Raw genomic sequence first — 23,319 nt, forward strand, 5'->3', positions numbered from 1 at the left:
CTCTTTCCATGACTGGTCTCCCTCTTTGATGAGATTATAAAGATCGATTACCTCAGCCAATCCAATGCGTTCCCATAAGAAAGTATTGGGAAGGTAGCGTACATGTGTGGCAAATGTCTACACTCTGCCAATCAGATGGTCTTTATCATTAAAATAGCAGAGCTTTACTCTACTATTTCATTGGCACTACCTCCAGTGGCTAACAAGTAGCATTATAATTGGAAATAAATGTTGCTGTGGCAAATTAAATATTCCTCAGTTAGGCTTGAGTGTCAGTCAACCTTTTATTGAACATTTAAAATGAAGGTGTAAATGTTGCTAAACCATGTTACTTTAAAAAAAGAAACATTACTTTAAAATAAGAATTTAAATAAGCATTTAAAGGACCACTAAAGTCACCCAGCTCTCTTAATCTCAATTAAGTGGTGGGGCTGCAGTGTATCTATCCTTTTAACGCTGCAATGTAAAGCATTGCAGTTTTTCAAAAACTGCCATGATTATATTGCAGGGTTAAATCCAGTTCTACTGACATCCACTAGATGCACTTCTGTGGCACTCACCCAGTAAAACTTGGTCACGTGATGCAGAAGCCACCCCAGAAAGGTATTGATTTAATACTTGCTTTCCTATGGGTATGTTTGTAGCATGCGCATCAGGTCCCCATTGGACCACACTGGAGGAGGTTATGTTGTGGGTGGTAAAGAGGTCAACTGCACAAAGGGTTCCTCAGCATTGGAAAAAGGTAAGTAAAACTTTAATTTTCTTAAAATGAATTAGAATTTTTTATTTTATTGCAAACATTTGAGAAATGTAAATATGTGCCTAGAGACAGGGACACTAAAAGGATTAGGAATACAGTTCCTATACTTACTGGACCCCAAAAATACTTAGATCAGGACAGTTCTACCATAGAGATAGAAGGGAAATTAAATAACTGTTCTAGTTGCATATCTAGTTACTGATCTTTACATTTGTTTGGACAGAGGGCATCAACTACAACTAAACATCACACATGTGAGTATGGGGCTTGAGTTCAGAAAACAGGGAAACTTCACACTCTGTGCCATTGGACATCCCATAGAGCATGGGTCCTCAAACTCCGGCCCCCCAGATGTTGCTGAACTACAACTTCAATGATTCTCTGGCTATCTATGTAATTCAAAGTATCATGGGAGTTGTAGTTCAGCAACATCTGGCGGGCCGGAGTTTGCGGACCCATGCCAAAGAGGCATGGATGAAGGAACAAAAATCATAGTGAGGATAGATACATAAGAAAGAAACAACACACAGTCAGAACATGTGAACAGGGAAAAAACAAGGACTGGATCTGAGCAAAAAGTAGAACATTTGTTCCAAGGGACAACAGGTCCCTTTCTGATTAGGAGGCATTGGCAGAGGAATTATTTGATTTAACACATGGCTTGTACAAAAACAGCTTCCACCATGCTTAGGGGGAAAATATCAGAGATTATGCAATAGATCAAGGAATCACAGAAAGAAACAGTGAAGCTATACACACTAGGACCTAAATATGTACTGCTAGCCTAACATTAATGTACAGATTGGCCCAAGCATCCAGAGGCCAGTCAGTTTGAAAATCAGAGTCCTGCAAGTTGCGAGGTGGGGCCTCCATGGATCAGATTTGTTGTTTCAGCACATCCAACAGTGCTCAATCGGATTAAGATCTGGGGAATCTGAGGGCCAAGCAACACTTTGAACTCTTTGCCATGTTCATCAAACCATTCCTAAACAATTTTTTGCAGTGTGGCATGGTGCCTTATCCTGCTGGAAGAGGCCACTACCATCAGGAAACCTCATTGTCATGAAGGAATGTACGTGGTTTGCAACAATCTCTAGGTAGATGGTCAAAGTAACATCCACATAAATGCCAAGACTCAAGGTTTCCCAAGGTTTTCCCAGAGCATAACACTGTATCTCCCAGCCTGCCATCTTCCTACAGTGCTTCCTGCTGCCAATTCTTCCCAGGGCAAACAACACACATGCACCCGGCCATCCATTTGATCTAAATGAAACATAATTCATCAGACCAGGCAATTTTGATCCATTGCTCCATGGTCCAAATCTGACACTCATCTCCCAATGAAGGCACTTTCGGCAGTTGACAGGAGTTATCATGGGCACTCTGACTGGGCTGCAACTAAGCAGTCCCATACACAACAAACTGTAATGCACTGTGTGTTCTGACACCTTTTATGTCAGCATTTCAATTTTCAGGAATTTGAGCTATAGTACCTCTTCTCTGTGATCGGACCAGACCGGATAGCCATTGCACCCAACATTAATCAATGAGCTTTGATTGCCCTGACCCTGACGCTGGTTCACCGGTTGTCCTTCCTTGAACCACTTTGGAAGGTATTAACTACTTCATACAGGGAACACCTTACAAAGCTTGCTGTTTTGGTGCTGTTCTGACCTTGTTATATAGCCATCACTATTTGGTCCTTGTCAAAGTCACTTAGATCTTTTCGCTTGCCAATTTTCCTGTTTCCAATGCATGAAATTCAAGAACTGACTATTTACTTGCTGCCTAATATATCTCACCCCTTGAGAGGTGCCAATGTCATGATATAATCAATGCTATTCCCTTCAACATTCAGTGGGTTGTTGTGGCTGATCAGAGTAGTTTTCAAACAAAACCGATTGTTTTCTGTATCATTATTGTTTGTGATAACACCAAAAATAAAGGATTATGTTATTATCAAAGAGATGAGATAATTATATTACATTCATGGCTTGAAAAGTGTATATAGGTGTTTGATGGTTCAATGACTACCCTGACTTAAATCATGAGGGGCTCATGCCTAAAAACCAATGGCACATTTAAACACAGGGATGATGGCAGTACTTCATTCTACAACTATGTGCAGTGGCAACTGCTCCATCTTTTGTCCAATCTAAAAAAACTCACTCATTATATATTGTGTATGCTGGCAAAACTCAAACAAAGCATATGTATTACTCACTTGCCGTCTGCAATGTTGACAGTGCTAAAAATTGGGTATTCTTCAGGGGTAGGCTTTAAATTCTGATCTTCATAAAGGAAGACGGGTGACCTGCCAACCTCTACTCCCAACTGCTGTATTCCTTGTTCACTGTACATTGACAAGATAAATGTCTGTATGCCCTTTTTTGGCTTGACTGTCAGCAGGATAGAGAAATCTTTAGGGAATGTTCCCCCTTAAAAAATAAAATAAAAAAAAAGTGTTAGCATTTTGCTAAATTACAGTTACAATAAATAACAATGTAAACACACATTATAGAGCTACATTCTGATACATGCAAATACACTAAAGAATGACATAGATGCAGGCGATTTTGTTCCATATTATTCATGTCTAAGACGACCTCCTCAGCAATATGTTACAGCAGTGTTTTATTCTAGCATAAATAAACCACCAATATCAAATGAGCTAGTACAATACTAGGAGTTACAATAGGTAATAGATAATTGCTTTATTTTATTAATTGCTTTATTTTATTATGTCTTTTAAATGTATTTAAACATGTAATTTAAGAAGGCTGTTGGTGAACATATACAGTTGTCTACACCACTCACAACAGTTTCTTGGTCGGAATTACCATGTTTGTTTTATTTAATTATCTATCGAGTGTGGTATGACTGATGTCAGCTTATTTCAAAGATCCACTATCCTACATAATCAGTAAAAGTGTACCCAGGGAGCAAACTACTTATCCCTATAAACCCTCTCATAAACCCTACTGAACCCATAAACTCCTCCTAGATAAGGGCTTTTTAAGTAAGAAACATCCCTTAGGCCAGAGTGAAAGGTTCTTGATTGTGGATTCCACCTAATGGTCAATGCACAACACCGCTTGCTAATAGTATTATTTTCCTTTAACCCCTTAAGAACAAAGCTTCAGAAGTTAAAAAGCCAGCATGACAGAAAGTTTCCATCATGGGACATTAAGGAGTTAATTTTTGTAATGTATTTATTTTTCAATGTTTTACATTTGTATGGTTAACCTGCCTCTAGTGGCTGTCACTGTTATATCTGATGGGAAAGCACTGGACTGTCTACAGTCAACAGTGATGATCTCAGCCAAAGAGGTTACATAGTGGAGACCAGTGAGGCGAGGGTTAAAAGGTAAGTCAATCATCTTATTTTAACCCTGGCAGTGCTAGACCAGTCACCTAAACTGTGACTACAGCGCTTTAGTGTTAGGAATACACATTGCATTCCTATTGCTATAGTTTTCCTTTAATGGATAAAGTTCTAAAAACCTCCAACCATGGACATTTGACTGTTGGGGAATTACATTTCCAAGGACTTTGGCCAATCATCAGCTAGTGGGTTCCAAAAAGTTGGGGTGGGGTGAGGGGCTTGGCAAAGGACTGACACTTCACACAACGCTTTCTAGAAAATTCAAGTGAGTGAAGGGTTAAAACAAGCAACTGAAATATAAAACTTTACTGTTTCCTTTTCTTTAATGTTTGTGATTTTTAGCTTGATTTAACTAGAGCATTAACCGAGTACATGTTCATATTTCAAAGAAATAGTTTTACAAATCAGATAACTGTGTCTGGGTATATTTCGTTGTCCCCATGGGAGCCTCTCACTTTCCCTGTACTGTCCAACTGTTTATTTTCTTAAAAACTACAATCCTGTGCAAATATTTATACAACCTCCAAAAACAGTCAGTGCTCATTGTTACAGATAAATAAAATGAAAGACAGTAAAAGAAAGCTGCTGTGTAATAGCTCTTGTCTGAACAATGATCTAACACTGCAATCTTTGTCATTTTTCTTTAGTATATTGTATAAAACAATATGATAACCTCTGCTTGCCAAAAAAGGTTTGTTTAGTTTAGAAGATAAACAAACTCTCTCATAAGTAACTGAGAAATATTGTGTATCTAACTTTATGAATCAGCTCAATATATGCTAATATTAAACATATATCACGTGTTTAATTGTAAAATATCCTAGCATATAACAATGGCCAATATTTTTTTCTTGGGACACTCAGCATCAGTGTAATGGATACTATCCTAAAATGCACTCTCCTTTGTAAACTCGTCCCTCCAATGGCAGAAGTTGATGTACAACACTAAACACTAAAACCAGTAACATGAAAATCTATTCCAATATTGTACTTTCTTTCGAAGGACACATATGAGATCTAGGATGTGCTCATTTTGACCATAATTGATTATGGGCTGGGCTATTTTACCTTATGGTCTTTCTTTTTGAAAGGTAAACTCCATCACTAAGAAAATTAGCTTACGGCTCTTAAATTTCCAAGCATACTTTGAATTTTGGCTGAATTCGGGCTCACCTCAGACATCAATCAACACAGCAGGGTAAGTCAATTAACATTTTGATAACATTACCAGGAAGTAAAAAAAACTAAATTTTTAAATAGTTCTCATATTTACACTAATAGCTTTTAACCCCTTAAGGACCAAACTTCTGGAGTAAAAGGGAATCATGACATGTCACACACGTCATGTGTCCTTAAGGGGTTAAACAGGACAAGCTTCGAGAAGAAAATTAATTAAATGAAAAAAATAAAACATGGTCAGGTTATGAAAAATAATCAAATTCTAAAACATAGCATGTCATCTTTAAATCGTTCTCTTTAATAGCAGAATATCACATCTAGTGAGACACTTTTGATGAGAAACAGGAGCAACTATTTAAATAAATTCAGGCACATTGTGTAATCACTAAAATGGTTAGTGTTATCATTAGCGATTACCAGCTGCTCCAATGCCAGAAAACTTTTAACAACTAGTAATTATCGGCTGCTGAAAATTTTAGCATCTCCCCTAGAGATGAATAGGAGACGATAATTGCTAAATAACACATGGTTTCCATACTACATTGTAAAAAATACCCACCAGGTAGGATGCAGTCCAGCTAGGTGCAGCAAACTCTCACAAAATATGATAACAAAAAAGAAACATTTATTCTATAGTCTAGTACATTTAAGATAACCCTTTATAGTGTTTGTGTTGTAGCATAAATGTTTAAAGGGACACTATAGTCACCAGAACAACTACTGCTTATTGAATTTGTTCTGGTGAGTAGAAACATTACCTTTAGGCTTTTTGCTGTAAATACTGTCTTTTCAGAGAAAATGCAGTGTTTACATTACATCCTAGTGATAACTTCACTGGCCACTCCTCAGATAGCTGTTAGAGATCCTTCCTGGGTCATGGCTGCCTAAAATGCATCCAAACATTCATTGTCTCCACCCTCTGCATGCAGACACTGAACTTTCCTCATGTCAGCAGCAGCAGGCAGTGGGCAGGTCTTAAGGAAACAGGGACAAACTATGCAAATGCAGGCTTGAATTCAAGCAAAATTTTACTGTATTTTTAGAGGTATGAGGGAACCAGGGTGGCTAGATGGTGGCTTTAACCCTATAGGGTCTGGAATACAAGTTTGTGTTCCTGACCCTATAGTGCTCATTTAACATAGTGAATTGGCAGAGGTGCTATGACAACACCAACACATTTCTATTGTGCTGGTAGAGAAGCTTTGGCACATAATTGGGAAAACAATACTTTTTTTTCCTCAATGTACATCCAGTGTGCAAAATGGTATATGCTAGTTGGCGGTTGTTATCCATGCAGATCCTTAATATTAGAGTGGATCAAAGAAACACAAATCAAGTGGAGATCAGTATACCATGCATAAATTAATTGTAGTGCCAATTGTGGAGTTTATCTTATTTATAAGGCATTCGAAGGTTCCATCGCTGCTTAGAAATCAATCAATAGACTTGTCTGGCGAAAGCAAATGAATCAAAACTGTATTCATTTAAATGACATGGCTAAGACACACCAGTGGGGACCACTAAATCTACTTTAATGTGTTTCGTACCTTAATGGCACTTCATCAGAGACCATTAAAATTGTCTGTGATAAAGTGTTGTTAAGGAATGAAACGCGTTAGACTCATGATTAGATTAACAGTTAACACGCTAGACACTCTTTTTAGTCACACCTCTAATTATCTTTTAATGAATAGAGGTATGATACATTTGCTTTTGTCGTTCAAGTATATTGAGGTGTTCTTCTTTGCCTGAAGTCCCTTTTTTTTTCTTTCACTATGGATCAAGAAAACAACTTGTCTGTACATGTTAGCCAAAAATATCTATCGGCTGTTGGTACTGACAATGCTCAAATATTACTTTTTTACAACAAACATGGAGGTCCATTGTAAGTCACACCATTTGCTTTCTGCCTACCAATGAGGAGTGTTATATTCTATATGAATGAATCCAGCGATAGATCATTCCTTTTAAAATGGAAACAAACCACAGTCCACAATGAAATTATTATTTTTAATATTATTCTCGGTATTTAAATGATAAAAAACAGCCACACAATGTTATATAAATTATATTTGTAGAACTTACCTGGGAATAGTTGCTTGGTAGGGGCACTAAGCTGGGCATTTTTCTGAATTTTGTATGCTGTGTCTGATCCTTTGGATGCCCTCCTGTTTGTGCAAAACCCTGCTGTTCTTGACACACCTTCTGGTGATCTGTGAAATTCTAATGCTCTGAGTACATCAACTGGTCCAGCTGGGAAATAAATTAATACAATGTGTCAAAAGAAAATGTTACAGCTAATCAAAAAAGTCCATAAGAACACAAGAAAGACAAGCAAGTGATTTCAACGATCCCTCCAATTACTTTAAGAAAACAAATCTATATATTTTACATAACTTGTGTCAACAGTACAGTAGTTACTGTTTAACTTCAATTAACGAGCTGCAGTTGTAATCCCACAATTTGATGATCAAGTACCATCAAGTGTGATGTGTAATTTAAAGTGCCACAATGCCAATACGCTAGCTGCTATTTAAATATTACTTACCTGAATATAATTGAATCAATATTTTAAAATCTCGCAACTAAAAAATCACTTTTTGAGTGACTCGAGAACATAAATAGAATTGCAATGCAATACTTGTCCGACTGCAAATATTATGTAAATTAATAAAATAATTTAGTGCACACTTTACATTACACAAAGTCATGCCTTTGACCTTCATTGATTAAAAACAAAACAAAAACATTTGAGCCAATGACTAAAATTCAGAGCATCCATATTAGTTTTCAAAATATATCGTTGTGCATCGTAATGATGCCTAACCTTGGCATTGCTAATGTGTGTAGACCACATTTCCTGTGATCTCTATTGAATACAGTACCGATTGAAGTCAATAAAAATTCATAGTGATAAGGAGAGATCAAATGCAGAGAAAAGTTGTCAACAAGAATCTGTGTTACCAATGGTGTCCATCATTGGTACTTACTATTGATCTGAAAGTTGACATTCTAGTGAATCTAGGCCAGGACGTAGCAGTCCTTTTGATACATAGTCTAGCTTGAAATAAGTATAAGGGACACATTTTTTCATATCATGTTGTTAGGATGAATGCTAGGAGTACCAAGAGGATTGCCCTCAAAGCTCTTTACCCCAGAATTCTATAATCTATCACATATTGCCAATGATTGCATTAAACATATCTTGTTTCTCTATTGCTCCAACATTTTTGCTGTATGTCATGTCATCAGCTATAGTTATATTTTCTGAACTGAAGCAATTTCTGTGAATTTGAATTAAATTGCTAGCTTGTCAATAGACAATAAAGCTGTGGTTGCTAAAACTTAAAACTCTGCAATGCAGATGTATTTTAAGGACAATTGTCTTCACATTTGTACTCTATTTTTTAAATGTTTATTACATTTAATGAAGCTTAATGATATATATTTTTTTAATGTTTTGATAAAATCAAAATTTTTATATGGCGGAGTAGTTATAGTGTTATCAGGCCATCTGCTGCAGCAGAAGGCAAGTTAGGTCAAGAGGCAGTTGATCAGACAACAGTTGAGCCAGATACAAAGTAACATGTTCTAAAAAAAATCAATATACATATTTTAAAAAAATAATTTACTGTCATTAAACATAGTAAATGTTTAGAAGCTGAAAAGTGAAAATGTGATGACAGTTGTCCTTTAACCCCTTAAGGACACATGACATGTATGACATGTTACGATTCCCTTTTATTCCAGAAGTTTGGTCCTTAAGGGCTTAAAGATGCTCAGTAGGCATATAGGAAAATATGGGACATAAGGATTGGCTGTGCCAGGTGTTGGAATCATGAAATCTCACAGAGAAGAGGCAATGCCAATGAAATGCATTTGTCGCAAATGCTTACAAATAAAAGTGACCATATTTTTTTTTCTTTTTATTCTGTAATTTCGATAAAGCTGTTTCTGGGCCCGAGACATCAGAAAAAAATGTATGAGAACAATAAGGCGTATATTTAAAAATAAATGTGTGTAAATTTAATGTAGTAGATATGATATCCATAAAATATTTTCATCATCTCTTCCTATCATTAAGCATTAGCTATATAATGTATATCAAGTAGTTTTTTTTCTCAAAGGTGTAAAGAAGATTACATTTTACATTAAAATCCTTTTCGTAATCCTGTTTCTCAGGAGGTAAATTTCATTCATTCAGATCTAATCATCGAAATAGGCAGTAACGCTACGAAGACGTGAAAGTAAATTGTCTCTTAGACTGAAATCAGTTATTTTTCTCATCTCATTACAAGAGAGACAGAAAAATTAAGGCTTGTGTTTCCATATTGAAATGTGGTAAATGTATCTGAATGTTTATTGGAGTTGGAGATTCTCTGAGATGCTGTACTAAATACCAAAGCCAAAAAGTGATGTGATTGTACATGCCTGTTTCTTTTTGTGTAAAAAAAAAAAAATCAATGTTAGATCACACAAGTAAAAAAACCTTTTACTTTTTAAAAAGTGTAGCAATTCCTGCTATCATTTCTTCTGATATACAAAGCTGCTAACTGTTCCTTATTAGAAAAAAAGTTGCCAGTAGAAAAGAGTCAATAAAAAAATGGTCAAGAGAGTAATTTAAATGATCGTTCTGTGTGGGGCCTACTCTGGCACGTAAAAAACAAACAAAAAAAACAAAGCTGGAGGCTTTAAGCAGCCACTTGTGCTAGCATGTCGCCAATTCAGGAAACACCACCAGAGGGCCGACATTTTTGAGTAAAAATAAGTAAGTGGTGATGTATTTATACCACTGTCAGCTTGATATTTTATTATTGGAGGGAGGCGCATATGACAATATTGCCTGAGGTTTTCACTTTTTAATCTCTAAACACTGGGTATATGCACTAAACTTTCTTTTTTTTTCCACCTGGAAATATTTTTGACTCTCTTCACTACCCGAGTGTTCATCTTTTCTACATGTGTCTTCAAATGGCAGCAAATTAGAAAGTTTAGTCAATAATATACCTATGGCTTATTAAATTCCACACATAGCTAGCAGTTACATAATGATATCACCTAACATTTATTGCCAGTTTTTATTGATTCAGTAACACCCAAATACAACCCCATAAATTAAAATTGCAACTCTGTGGATGTTTGAAATATGGCAATGTGTACAGGGGTAATAATCGGGATTTTTTTTTTTTTAGGACCCTGGGGCGTTGTTAAAAGAATAAAGAATTTTATCTATGCAAAGTATGTTAGTTGTGTATTTTTGTAAATTCGGTAACTGGAATTCTGTGACACACTCATTCACAACACATATTTAAGAAAACAGAGGCACCACGGTGGCACAAAAGAATGAAGGGATATGACCCTCAAAGAGAATCTGCACCTTCTCAAAAATTCCACTTGGGTAAGGTAGGTAAGTACATTTAAAAGTAAAAAAGAAAATGTAAAACAAAAGCATAATATTGGCTGGCATATATTATATTAATATCTTTGTGAACATGAAATGGTGGTGAAGTGAAGCTAAAACAGTGTATCAATAAACGTGCAGTCAACAACACCTGTATGGTACCGATCTCCTCACATGCATATACAAAACAACATACATATACAAAAGGGTGAACTCACTGTGGAACACGTAGAACATATGAATACATACTTGTGTATATATAATAGAAGTAGTGATATGTAAGATGTCAATTGATCTATAAATAAAAACAAAAAACAACGAGAAAAAACACAATGCAATCTGTCTCATATATGAGGATCTGATCCAGAGTTCTAAACCGCTCACATGATTAAGAACCATTTTTAGGCTCAGTATAAGGTGAAATTAAGTTGAAGGTCCAGAGAATTAATACAAATCCAGTTTTATTATATATATATAATTCATTATTTTGTTGACCGGATAATCCACACGTGTTTCTAGTGTGCTCATCCTTTTGTACATGTCTATTGATATATTTAATTTTACTACTGACAATTTTTACAAGCTAAAATATATAATACAATTATTTTTATGACACCATACACAAAGTCAGCATTTTGGTGGAAATAGAGGGAGCACAATATTAATAAAAGATCAATATTTGCACAAGCAATGCAGATTCAATATTACCAGGCTAAATTTCACTCCTGCAGGACACACATGTGTTTACTAAAAGAATACGTTTGTATTCCCTGATGATCACAAAGTACATAAAGAATATTTATTACCATGACAAATCGATTCCTTGAAAATGCGTTTTAATATCTTTCAGATGTGACCTTTTTAAAGTAACCTACATGTGAATATATACTGATATAAAAGGGGAAATGCTACCGTTAATGGTCTGTTAAGAGTAATTTGATACATCTACATTCTCACAGGCTGTGCATTATAAATCACTGGTCAGCTGAACTGAATGCATAGAGTACCTCCTTTTTGTTTCAATACCTAATAAGAAAAGCAAAAAACTTTGATAGGTAAAACAAGAACAAAAAAATCTATAATTGTTCCAGATTTTCGACAGTCCCTATGTAAGTCCCTCTTCCATCAGTTTGTGTTTAAATTGGGAATATGATCTTGTTTTCTTACAAAAATGTTTCAAATATATATTTAATAGCAAACTTTCATTGGAAAATGTGCAGCTCTAGAACTGCTCTAGAATAGCACTGTATTTTTTTTCTTCTAGAAGGAAATTGAGATATTTGCTAATATATTTTTAGCTTTTCTCTGTACCACAGTCTATACTTAGTAATCTTTTTCTCATGAATTAAAATGTTTCTCTCTACTGATGTACTTAGGCATGTTGAGCATTGTTATGTATGTTACGGTACGTTCTTAATGTTTTTGCTATCACATTGTCAAATTAAGTAAAAACAAAATTACCAGTGGAAAGTTTTTATTAAATTATACAAACTCTGTATAAATGACGATCCGAAAACAACCTAAGACAATTTAGGGATCTATTTGCAGTAAACATTACTGAGAAATGCAGGTACATTAACCAATTGGATCATCATACAAGTTATCGATAAAGGAAGTGAATACATGTAGAATAGGAGGTGTTAAACCAAACCAGCAGAGTTGCATATAATCTCCATTACAGCTAAGCTAAGAACGTATTTTTTACGCAGTTATTTTGCACCTAAATTTGCAAGTTGGCTGTCGATACAACACACTCTCTGTTTATTGAAAAGCTAATATTGAAGTCCGGATTAGACTTAAATTTCAATAGATAATCCAAATGATTTATGGACCAGATCAATATAGCTAAAATAATTTCATGCACTGGAGTAAAAATTGTATTTGAAAACAGGGAAAGAGGAATTCACATTGCTCAGGAAATACAGTCATGTAAAACACACAGCAAAGAATTTAAAATGTATAAATGTTTATTTTGTTTTAGACTTTAAAGAGACACAGCTTAATATAGTTGTTCTGGTGATTACAGCATGTCCCTGCAGGCCTTTTGCAGTAAACACTATAATTTCAGAGAAAAGATAGTGTTTACTTTACAGCCTAGGGATACCTCCAGTGGCCACTCCTCAGATGGCTGCTAGAGGTGCTTCATGGGGAAGTGCTGCACAGTGTGACTGCCATTCAGTGTCTCCATTTTATGCATGGAAACACTGAACTTTCCTCATAGAGATGCATTGATTCAATTCATCTCTATGAGGAGATGCTGATTGGCCAGGGCAGCGTTTGGACCTACCCCTCAGCCCGCCTCCTTGACTGAGATCATACAAATTTACAATCTCCGCCTTCTTCTGATGATGTCATCCAAAGAGACAGATCAGAGGCAGAGCCAGCAGCAGGCTGGAATAGAGGTAAGGTCAGGGGTCAAGTCCTGGGGGAAAAAGTGTGGGAACTCCCCCCCTCTCCCCCCCCCTCAAATAAAAACCCACTTGTATGCATATATAAACGCGTGCACACACATACACTCACAGACACACACATGCAATCAGACACTCACAGACACACATACTCAGACACTCACACAGTGGTGTATTTTAATTTTGTGCTGCCCTAGGCATGACTATACTTGAGCACCCCCTAATCTAAATTTACCACCCCTTCCTGTCAAGGGCGCACTGCTTCCTGATTAAGAACCCACCCCATCCTCTTTAGACTCCACCTTTTCCTGCTCCTTTTGAAGAAATACTATAGTGCCAGGAAAACAAAGCTGTTTTTCTGGCACTATAATTCCCTATAGTGCCCCCCCTCCCTCATGTCCTCCCCTCCCCCACTCGACACGGATGGGGTTAAAATCCTATGGGTATTTAGCAGATGCTGGATGTCCTCATGCACAGGGTGAGGACGTCCAGCATCAGTTAGGTGACTTTTGGTCACCTAACCACCCGAAAGTCCCTCTAGTGGCTGTCTGGTAGACAGCCACTAGAGGTGGAGTTACCCCTCAAGGTAATTATTGCAGTTTCTGAGAAACCGCAATAATTACACTTGCATGTTTAAGGGGACTGGGACGCTGCACCCAGACCACTTCAATGAGCTGAAGTTGTCTGGGTGCCTATAGTGTCCCTCTAAGCACACTCTCTGACAGACACCCACACTGGCAGATACACACTGACAGTAACACACACACTCAGTGACAAACACACACATTCACTGACACACTCATTCATTGACAGAGAGACACACACTAATAGTCACACACACACTAAATGACAAACAGACTCTCACTGATTTGACAGACACTTACAAACATACACGCAAACATGTGCATACACTAACAGAAGCACATACACTCATACACACACACACGTGCATACACTAACAGACGCACATACACGCAAACATGCATACAGTAACAGAAGCACATACACACACGTACATATGCTAACAGACGTAAATACACTCATACACACACACACTGACACAAACACACACATACACAGACTAACAGACATACACACACACATACATACACTAACAGACACACACACACTAACAGATATACACACATAAACTAACAGACATAAACAGACATACACACACAAATAGACTGACATACATACACATACACTAACAGACATACACACATACACTAGCAGACATACACACACATACATACACATACACTAACAGACATACACTAACAGACATACACACACATACACTAGCAGACATACACACACATACATACACATACACTAGCAGACATACACACACACATACATACACATACACTAACAGACATACACACATACACTAGCAGACATACACACACATACATACACATACACTAACAGACATACATATACAAATTATTAAAATTAACATTGCCCACCCACCCAGCCTCCCTACCTTTTAGGAAAGCTGGCATGGATGGGTCCCTGGGGTCCAGTGGGGCTGGCTGCTCTCTCCCTGTCATGGGGGGGCGGGGCGCCTGATTGCCCCCCCCCGGCGGGCTGCTCTCTCCCTGTCATGGGGGGGGGACCACCTGATTGCCCCCCCCCCCCCGGCGGGCTGCTCTCTCCCGGTCACACGCGGCGAGGGAGCTGTGTCCTCTCTGCTCCCTCTCGCCGCGTGGGTTGTCTGCTGATGCCGGGAGCCGGAATATGACGTCATATTCCGGATCCCTGCATCAGAAAACGGCGCGCGGCGAGAGGAAGCAGAGAGGACACAGCTCCCTCGCCGCGTGTGACCGGGAGAGAGCAGCCCGCCGGGGGGGGGGGGGGCAATCAGGTGGCCCCCCCCCCCATGACAGGGGGAACACAGGGCATTTGGGGGCGGCATTTTGTGCCGCCCCCTGAGTGCCTGCAGGGGGAACGGCGTTCCTCCTGGGAAAAAAGTGCAGGAACGCCGTTCCCACGCGTTCCTGCAGGACTCGAGCCCTGGGTAAGGTTGTAATATATTTAGGTGAGCAAGGGGGGGCAGGGGGCTAGATAGTGTTTTTAATGCTATAAGGTCAGAAATACATGTTTGTGTTTCTTACTCTATAGTGTTCCTTTACACATAACACTAAAGTAATATAGAGTATCAAATAACACAATATCAGTATACTATCAGTTATAGACGATGCTTACTTTCTTTTAAAACCTTGTGGATGCAATATGTAGGATACAGTTACAAAATATGTCTGTCCGGCCTCCAAAAGTAAATCAGTTCTAACTTTCAACATCTCACTTTCTAATTTTTAGTTCAGTCCCTGTTACGCTCTTAAATAACACTGCTGGTGCACACTGTGAAGTGTTTGATATGCTGGACAAGCAACAGGAGTTCGGAATCAGCAGAATATCTTTCTTTATCCTGAGCCAGATCTTTTGTACAGTAAACTCAGTACTGTATACAGTGGGACAGACTTCTAAAGAACGTATATTTGTGCCCAGAAAAATGATGAGTGTTTCCATTCCCAGCAGCTTGGGATCATTTTATATGCAACCGTACTGTTATGGCAAAAAACAAACAAATATATATTGCTTAACATGCTCTTGATTTTTATATTGACCAGTTAGGTTACACTATCTGCATCTTTTACCAACTTGTTTTTTATTATTTATATTACATTTTCATTTAAGCAGTTTCCACTGAAAACAATGCATTCCTGAATTTTCATAAAATGCCACCTCCCCATAAAATACAGGTAATATTCACAAAAATCAGTGTGTGTATTCGCTGATAAAATTATTTATTAAATTCTGCATTTTAGTGAAGTTAATCTAGATTGCTAAACTGGGTCCTGAAATACCCAAGCTTTACACTTTGTCATAGGTACACAAACAAAGGATTGGCAGCTATGACTGAGTGCATTTGTACACGTAATAAGTGTGTAAGATTGTCAGCTGACTGCTTTCATCCTATGAAAGCACCCATTTCTGGTATTATTTGGTATGACGAGAATGAAGTGCGCAAACTCTGCCTTGTTCACACCTACAGTAGGAACCGGGCTGTGGGTGGCCAGGGACCCTCATCTAGTGTTAAACAGCTCAAACTTGGTTTAACACTGAATGAATGGATCGTGCCAGAGGACTCCAGGCACTGTAACCAATTCAATAAGATGAAATGGTTATAGTGCCTAAAGTGTCCCTTTAGTTTTTTGACTGTTTTTAGCATGAAACTCTTACACTTGACTTGGTGGCAGACTAATAATAAGCACTATTAAACAATAATACATTTTACATTAATATAAAATTTTAATGTTTGTCTAACTATCTAAATATGCCAAAATATCCCTAACTGGTTGACACAACTGGGATGTTTTATACCTGTATGTTAAACATGATGGAATTCTATCATTTACTATGTTAGTTTGATATTCATCGCTACTCATGCATAAACCAAATGTGTGGAATTCTACTTCTGATAGAGGCTGATGCACTGTTATTCTTGATTTAGAAATTCCTTTATTGCATAACAACCTCTGTTAATTTTCTGTAATCAGAACAAGGAGATATTGCCATTCCTTATTTGATGAGAATTCTGTTCCGGTAAGATGTGCAGTGCAGATAAAGTTTTTTTTTTTTTTTTAATAGGAGCAATGGAAACCTTTTAATCCCATGACATTGGCTCATCTCCTAGCAATTGATGTTTTAGAAATATGACAAGAAGAATAGAAGATGGCACTGACAATGGGAAGGTTAGTTAATTAAAGAGGAAGGCCTGCCTATAAATTGGGTGATGAATCTTCAGATTTGGGACATTAAGAAGCGAGCCTAGGTCAGATGGACAGAAAATGCAAATGTAAGAACATTTCATGAGATGTCCCAGGAGATATATGTTATGTTATACAAAAATATGACAGTTCCTCTTTAATTCCACCAATGTCATATGGGGTAGAGTTGCAAATACCCACTGAAATCATGAACTGCTTTGTAGCATGGCCATTTTTTCCCCCACAAGTTTCTTTAGCATCTATGATATTTAAAGGGTTACTCCAAGCTTCATAGTCACTACAGCCCACTGTAGTGGTTATAATGCCAGGAGAACCCTAGCTCTCTTTCTCTGTAATGGGCCAAACCAGTTTGCAATGGTTTGCTCTCTTAACTGTTCCTGGCAGGTGCGTGGTCACTTTGAAGGCTCGGAATGACGTCATTCCGGCTCCAGATCCTAACACTAAACAGGCCATTCATTGGCTGAGACTGTAAGTTTACTACTTTAAACCAATGATTGCAAGTCTGTGCATAAAAATGAGTTCTATTTCTGAACTGGCCGATGACACCCCGGTGATGCTGTTGAAGGCATTACACTTCTGTCAGCAAAGAGGTTAATCTCCTTAAGTGCACTGTTTCATAGTGAAATGCTGCATACAGTGAATCAAGACATAATGACTTAAAATTACTGAAATTGTCATGGTGATTGGAGTAACCCTTTAACAATTCCTTTCTAATACCTTACTTGTGAATGCCCCTGGTATTGATTATTTTACAGATGAAAAAAAAAAAAACCCTGCACATAGATTGTCTCTTGTCTTTTAATTGTCACCTTCCAATACAAGACAGTTGTTGAAAGACAGGATATTAATTTTCATAGGATGTCTTTTGGAAAGCCGTACAAATGACTGGTCTTTGAGCATAAATACTAAGAGGAGAAGATATTGTAAACAATGAAAACATAAAATATCTGCATTATATCTTAAAGAATAAATCCATTGATAATCATCACCAAGGAATGCCAAACGCTTAGAACTTATAAGCTACAAAAGGCCTAACTCCATATGATAGGTGTCCCTATTAGAAATTCCACAACAATTTGTTTATTTGTCATAATCAGAATTATGAATTAAATTAACGAAAAACAAATGCTTGTTGCCGAAATAATTTAGGTGCTTTTTGTTTTTGTATGCCTGAAGAAGTGAGCTACTAGCTATTGTAATTAATATCTTTAGAAAATGGAAGCAGAGTTCCTACTGCTTCCTTCCCCTTAACCCCTATTCTATGGAAAAGAGGGGGTACTCACCTTAACCTTGTGCAAGCTCCACCATGTATCTCACTGATTGCCAGAAACGAGTGAGGAATTTATGGCAACTCCCAATCTCACAAGCTCTCCTTCCCACACCACTTCCATAATGAACTGGCATGAGCTAGTTGGCATGGGGGGGATCTTGAACTGGAATTCCCCCACATATCAAACATCTTATTTTCCCAGTCTCAAAGCTCAGTAGAAGGAATGCAGGAAGGACAAATTGGCCAGCAGGCCAACTGCTGGCTGCTTAATTTGTTAACACTACACTCGGGGCAGCAGGTGATGGGAATGGTGAGACCCTGCACAAGGTCCCCCATACAAAGTTAATTCCCCCAAAGTGCGAGTGGGCCTCCATCACTATTTGCATTTTTAACCCTTTACTTGCCAATAATGAGTGAAAGGGTAAAAATAGCAATGGTTCATCCAGATTTTGTTTGTAAACTAAAATTGCAAATGGAATTCAGACAAACCAAATCAAACTAGGAAATAAATTCAGTTCAGCCAAATTGGTTTGGTTTATTCAGATTAATCAATTTGGATAAACTGAATTTTCAGTTTGTGCACAAGTCTACCATTCAGGTGTTGCAGATTCTGTCATGCTCATCATCAAGGGTTCTCTAATCTACAGCCACAGCAAGTGTCATCTAGCATGGGTCAATTAACTCTTAAGTTCCAACTGCTTTAGACGATATTTGGTCCACTAGGAAGATGACAGAGAATAGTAGGAGACATGAGAGAGAAGATGGACAAAAGGCGCTGCAATGGAAAAGTGTCTCTGATTCAAATCTTAAGGATGACTAGGTGTGTTAATAACTGTTAAGGTCAATTAGCCTGTGATAGGTTACGGGTTTAAGGGTATAATTTTCCCCTTTTATCAAGACCTCTAAGCATGACAATACATAAACAAAACCTAGTCTCCAACCCTTTTTCTTTAACATCCCTTGAAGGGTTTTTCCAAACACCATTACCACTTTGGTGATTTGACATGGCCATGGTGGTAGGAGTATGTATGTGCAGTGTTTCTTCTTGAGATGCTGTACATGCAGAGACATGTATAATTGTGTGCTTGGGACAAGTCACCACATGTCATTGGTAGCCAGAACTCTGAACTGGCTAATGTCAATTCTGTACATAAAAAACGTCTGTCGTCAGCGCTCACTACATGCTATAATCTTCCCTAGCTAGCTCTCTCCTCCCTCCCTCCTGCCTGCCTCCATTGCAGTCTATATTTTTACCACCACCTTCCCACACTCTCTCTTTGCCACCCTCCCTTCGCTGGCCCAGAGCATATGCATGTGCTCAGAGACAGAAATTGGTCCTTTCACTGGTCCTATCACAGGCGTCTCTATAACAAGTCTGTGACTGGACAGGGTGCGGCCCCAGTGATTTGAGGACGGGGCATGGTAGTCAGCACTGGGAGCTCTGCCTGACGCTGGTTTCTTTTTTTTTCAGGTTTAGTGCAATCATAGTGCCCAATATGGCATTTTATACAGAAAAGGTAGGTATCAGAGAACCCACTTCAGATATGAAACATTCCACAATGAGTATTTCATGCCCACATAGGTAGATCTTAAGCACACCACCACCAACTATAACTTACCTTTACCTAAACTACTTATAACACTTTCCTTTACCTACACTACATAAAACCTGGGCACAATTGACTATAAGTTAAAATAGTGACTCTTTTTGCCTAACATTTACAAGTTATTTGTCAACTCAACACGAGCTATGGTAATCATCCTTGAGTGTATTGCAGCCCCTCCTCTTTACATGCCACAAGCTCACTCCTAACGTCTCATCCATAACACTGACATTTATAGAATAATCCCTCAGTGTGCATTAAGATTATCCTACTTCAAAAGGCATACTGAGAATAGCATGGCTCGTCCACAAAGTTTTTTTTTTTTTTGTAAACTAAGCACAGTGCCTGGAAGGTAAAGAGGATTGATACTTTCAAGACAGAGTGAATTGTTCTAACATGCCTCACTGTCCCAATATATTATCTCTGACAGATGTTGAAAAAAACACATTTATTTGATACATGAAGTTGCTCCCATGTGTATGTCCTATCTCTAGTTCTTAAAAAGAGATTTATGTGTGTAGTTAAAATGTTGAAAACGTCCTTAAAACATTGTTCATTGAAAGATCCTGTACAGAGTATTACAGTGAAGAGATACTATATTCGTCTTGGTTTGCTAATGTCAGCTTTGCAACCATCGTAACATATGTAAGACATCTCGGTGGTTAGGGTGGTTGGAATGACCTTTTAAAAACATGTAAAATTTAAAAACACTTCAGACTCTTCTATCAAAGAGATGTTACGTGATTTTTCATTGCTTGACTAATTCCAATAACAATTATTAGTCAAACGACTTTAAATTCAGAACATAAAAAGGATCAAACTCATAATTCACCTTTGCTTAAGCAGGGGTTTACTTTTTAAGGGAAAATACTGGCCTTGAAGATACAAAAACAAATTCTAGATGTGTGAAAATTTTTATCTCTCTCAAAGTTATTCACTATAGTATGAATTGTTAGGATTTCAAAATTAATTCAAAACCAATTTTACATTTTAAGACAAAACTTATGAACTGAAAAAAATCTCCATGTCAGCTAATTTTTTAACCCCTTAAGGACACATGACATGTGTGACATGTCATGATTCCCTTTTATTCCAAAAGTTTGGTCCTTAAGGGGTTAAATTCAGATTTGGTCTTAAACGGACAGTACAGGCACCAAAACAACTTTAGCTTAATGAAGCAGTTTTGGAGTATAGATCATCTCCTGCAGTCTCACTGCTCAATTATCTGCCATTTAGGAGTAAAATCACTTTGCTAATGCAGCCATAGCCACACTTCCTTGCATGAGACTCAACTTCATAAACACTTCCTGTAAAGAAAGATCTAATTAAACTTATTTTGAACATTTTGTTTAATTTAGAATTTTTTTATCTCCTGCCCTGATAATAACCTACTAGATCTCTTGTTTGTGATTAAATTCCAATTTGCAGAGAAGGAGATAGAAATGTCTAGATTAAGTTAAAATCTGATTGAAAAGGAAGCCATTTATTTCATGCAGACTGTGCCATTCAAAGGCATAAACAGAACCAAAGGTGATGTAACTTCTAATTGGCAGATAATTGAGCAATGAGACTGCAGGGTCATGATCTATACACCCAAACTGCCTCATTAAACTAAAGTTGTTTTGATGCCTATAGTGTTCCTTTAAAGGTACTTAAATGGACACTATAGTCACCAAAACAATTTTAGCTTAATGAAGCAGTTTTTGTGTATAGATAATGCCTCTGAAGTCTCACTGTTTAAATGTTTTTGCTATTTAGGAGTTAAATCACTTATGTTTCTGTTTATGCAGCCCTAGCCACACCTTCCCTGGCTGTGACTGACACAGTCTGCATGGAAGAAAAAAAATGGTTTAATTTTCAATTACATGTTAACATACTTTCACCTTTCATCAAATACAGGATGTTCCTGAATGGCCTAGCAAGCTATTAACAGTGCAGGAGATAATGAATTCTAAGTTAAACAGACTGTGCACAAAAGGAAGTTTAAACGTTAGATGTCTTTTTACAGGAAGTGTTTAGGAAGGCTGTGTAAGTCACATGCAGGGAGGTATGATCAGGGCTGCATAAGCAAAGTGATTTAACTCCTAAATGGCAGAGCAGAGCAGTAAGACTGCAGGGGCATGATATATACAACAAGAAAAAAATGTTTAATTAAGCTAAAGTACTTTTGTGTACCTTTAATTATTTACTTCAAATTTAAGCATCAGAACATAGGGATTTAGAAAGCAATTTTCTATGTGTTGATTTTAATGGCATGCAATAAAAACACTGTACATGTTTAAACCCAGCTTAGAGTTATTCACTAAAGTGAGATTTGTTATAAATTATGTAGATTCAAAGTGAATTTCAAATTCTAGACAGAAGCTGGAAGCATACCTGACTTGGCGAATTTTTCCAATTGAGCTATTCTGGTCTTAAATTTGAAAATTCACTTTGCAATTCCAACATAGGTATTCCTAAGCGGTCAGTGAAGGCTGAAGCCCCAGATGTGTTATTTTATAGTGTTGGATGTCTACAGGTAGTGTAGGGGCAGGAGGATAATCAAGTTTTTTTTTCTTATTGTTATTAATTATCTTATTTTTTTTTGTATTTTTTTCTCAAAGCAGCAACTTAATAAAAAAGGAAAGATCACTAGTACAGTGCTCTGCAATGTAACTATCAGGAGAGAGTGTGTGACAGAACGTTGCTGCCCATCTATTAGTTAGGTGGTGTGGTGGGATTGCATTGACTACCTGGCTGTGCAGCATGTGCTTGCTTCCGGCTAGGCTTTCATTGGCATCCTGGAGAGCATAGGAAGTACAATGTTCAATCCGACATGGAGAGTAAGAGACTTTATAACATAAAGATCGGGGGATATGTCATGAGAAGTCCCCAACTATCTGTTAGGGTTATCAAGTTCTGCTTTGGTTTCAAGCCCCAGGTGTTTCTATGAACCGAGAAATGCCCCTAATTCTCTGCAATTCTCACTATAGTAAATAATGTCTCTTTATATTATAAACAAAACTGTTTCAAATAGGAGGAACATTTTTCCAGACATATATGCATTTGAAGAATGTTCTCTTAGTATTTGTTATTACACATTTGACCCAACTGTACAACAAAATATGCTCACAAATTTGTTTCCAAAAAATGATAAGCTTCATTTTCTTTTTCACCTGAAGTTATATTAGCAGCTGGAAACATACTAAATATAGATTTAGTAATATAGAAAGCAATAAATCAAAAGGGTTTTACAGACATGTCAGAATTGTCCCATTAACCCTTCTAAGGCTTATTAAAGGATAAAACCATTCTTGTATCTTTGGGCCAGTTAGTTCAACTATAACCACCTACTGCTCAAGTCAAGGGGAACTTGATAGCATAGAGTGCAGCATATCTTTTGAGAAGAGCCCCTGATAAAATCAATGGGAGGTACATGTTCCCTACAATGGGGTGCCATACATTCCCAAAATAGTTTAGAACGGAACCCAAATTCAACTCATGCTATGATCATGGGAGCCTAATAGAAAGGCTAA

The 23,319-nt window shown here is 37.5% G+C and overlaps 1 protein-coding gene across 6 annotated transcripts in view; it reads right to left on the reverse strand.

The window, feature by feature from the left end:
- Nucleotides 1-23,319, reverse strand: part of COL11A1 (collagen type XI alpha 1 chain) — a 188,536-nt gene that overhangs the window by 151,758 nt on the left and 13,459 nt on the right. For all 6 annotated transcript variants that reach the window (XM_063426068.1, XM_063426069.1, XM_063426067.1 and 3 more), the window contains exons 2-3: nt 7,410-7,577; nt 2,985-3,198 (exon numbers count right to left, since the gene is read on the reverse strand). In XM_063426068.1, coding sequence (XP_063282138.1) covers nt 2,985-3,198; nt 7,410-7,577 — 382 coding nt within the window. The remainder of the gene's footprint in view (nt 1-2,984; nt 3,199-7,409; nt 7,578-23,319) is intronic.

This window comes from Pelobates fuscus, chromosome 7 (genome assembly GCF_036172605.1).
Source record: "Pelobates fuscus isolate aPelFus1 chromosome 7, aPelFus1.pri, whole genome shotgun sequence".
In the NCBI taxonomy this organism is placed as follows: domain Eukaryota; kingdom Metazoa; phylum Chordata; class Amphibia; order Anura; family Pelobatidae; genus Pelobates; species Pelobates fuscus.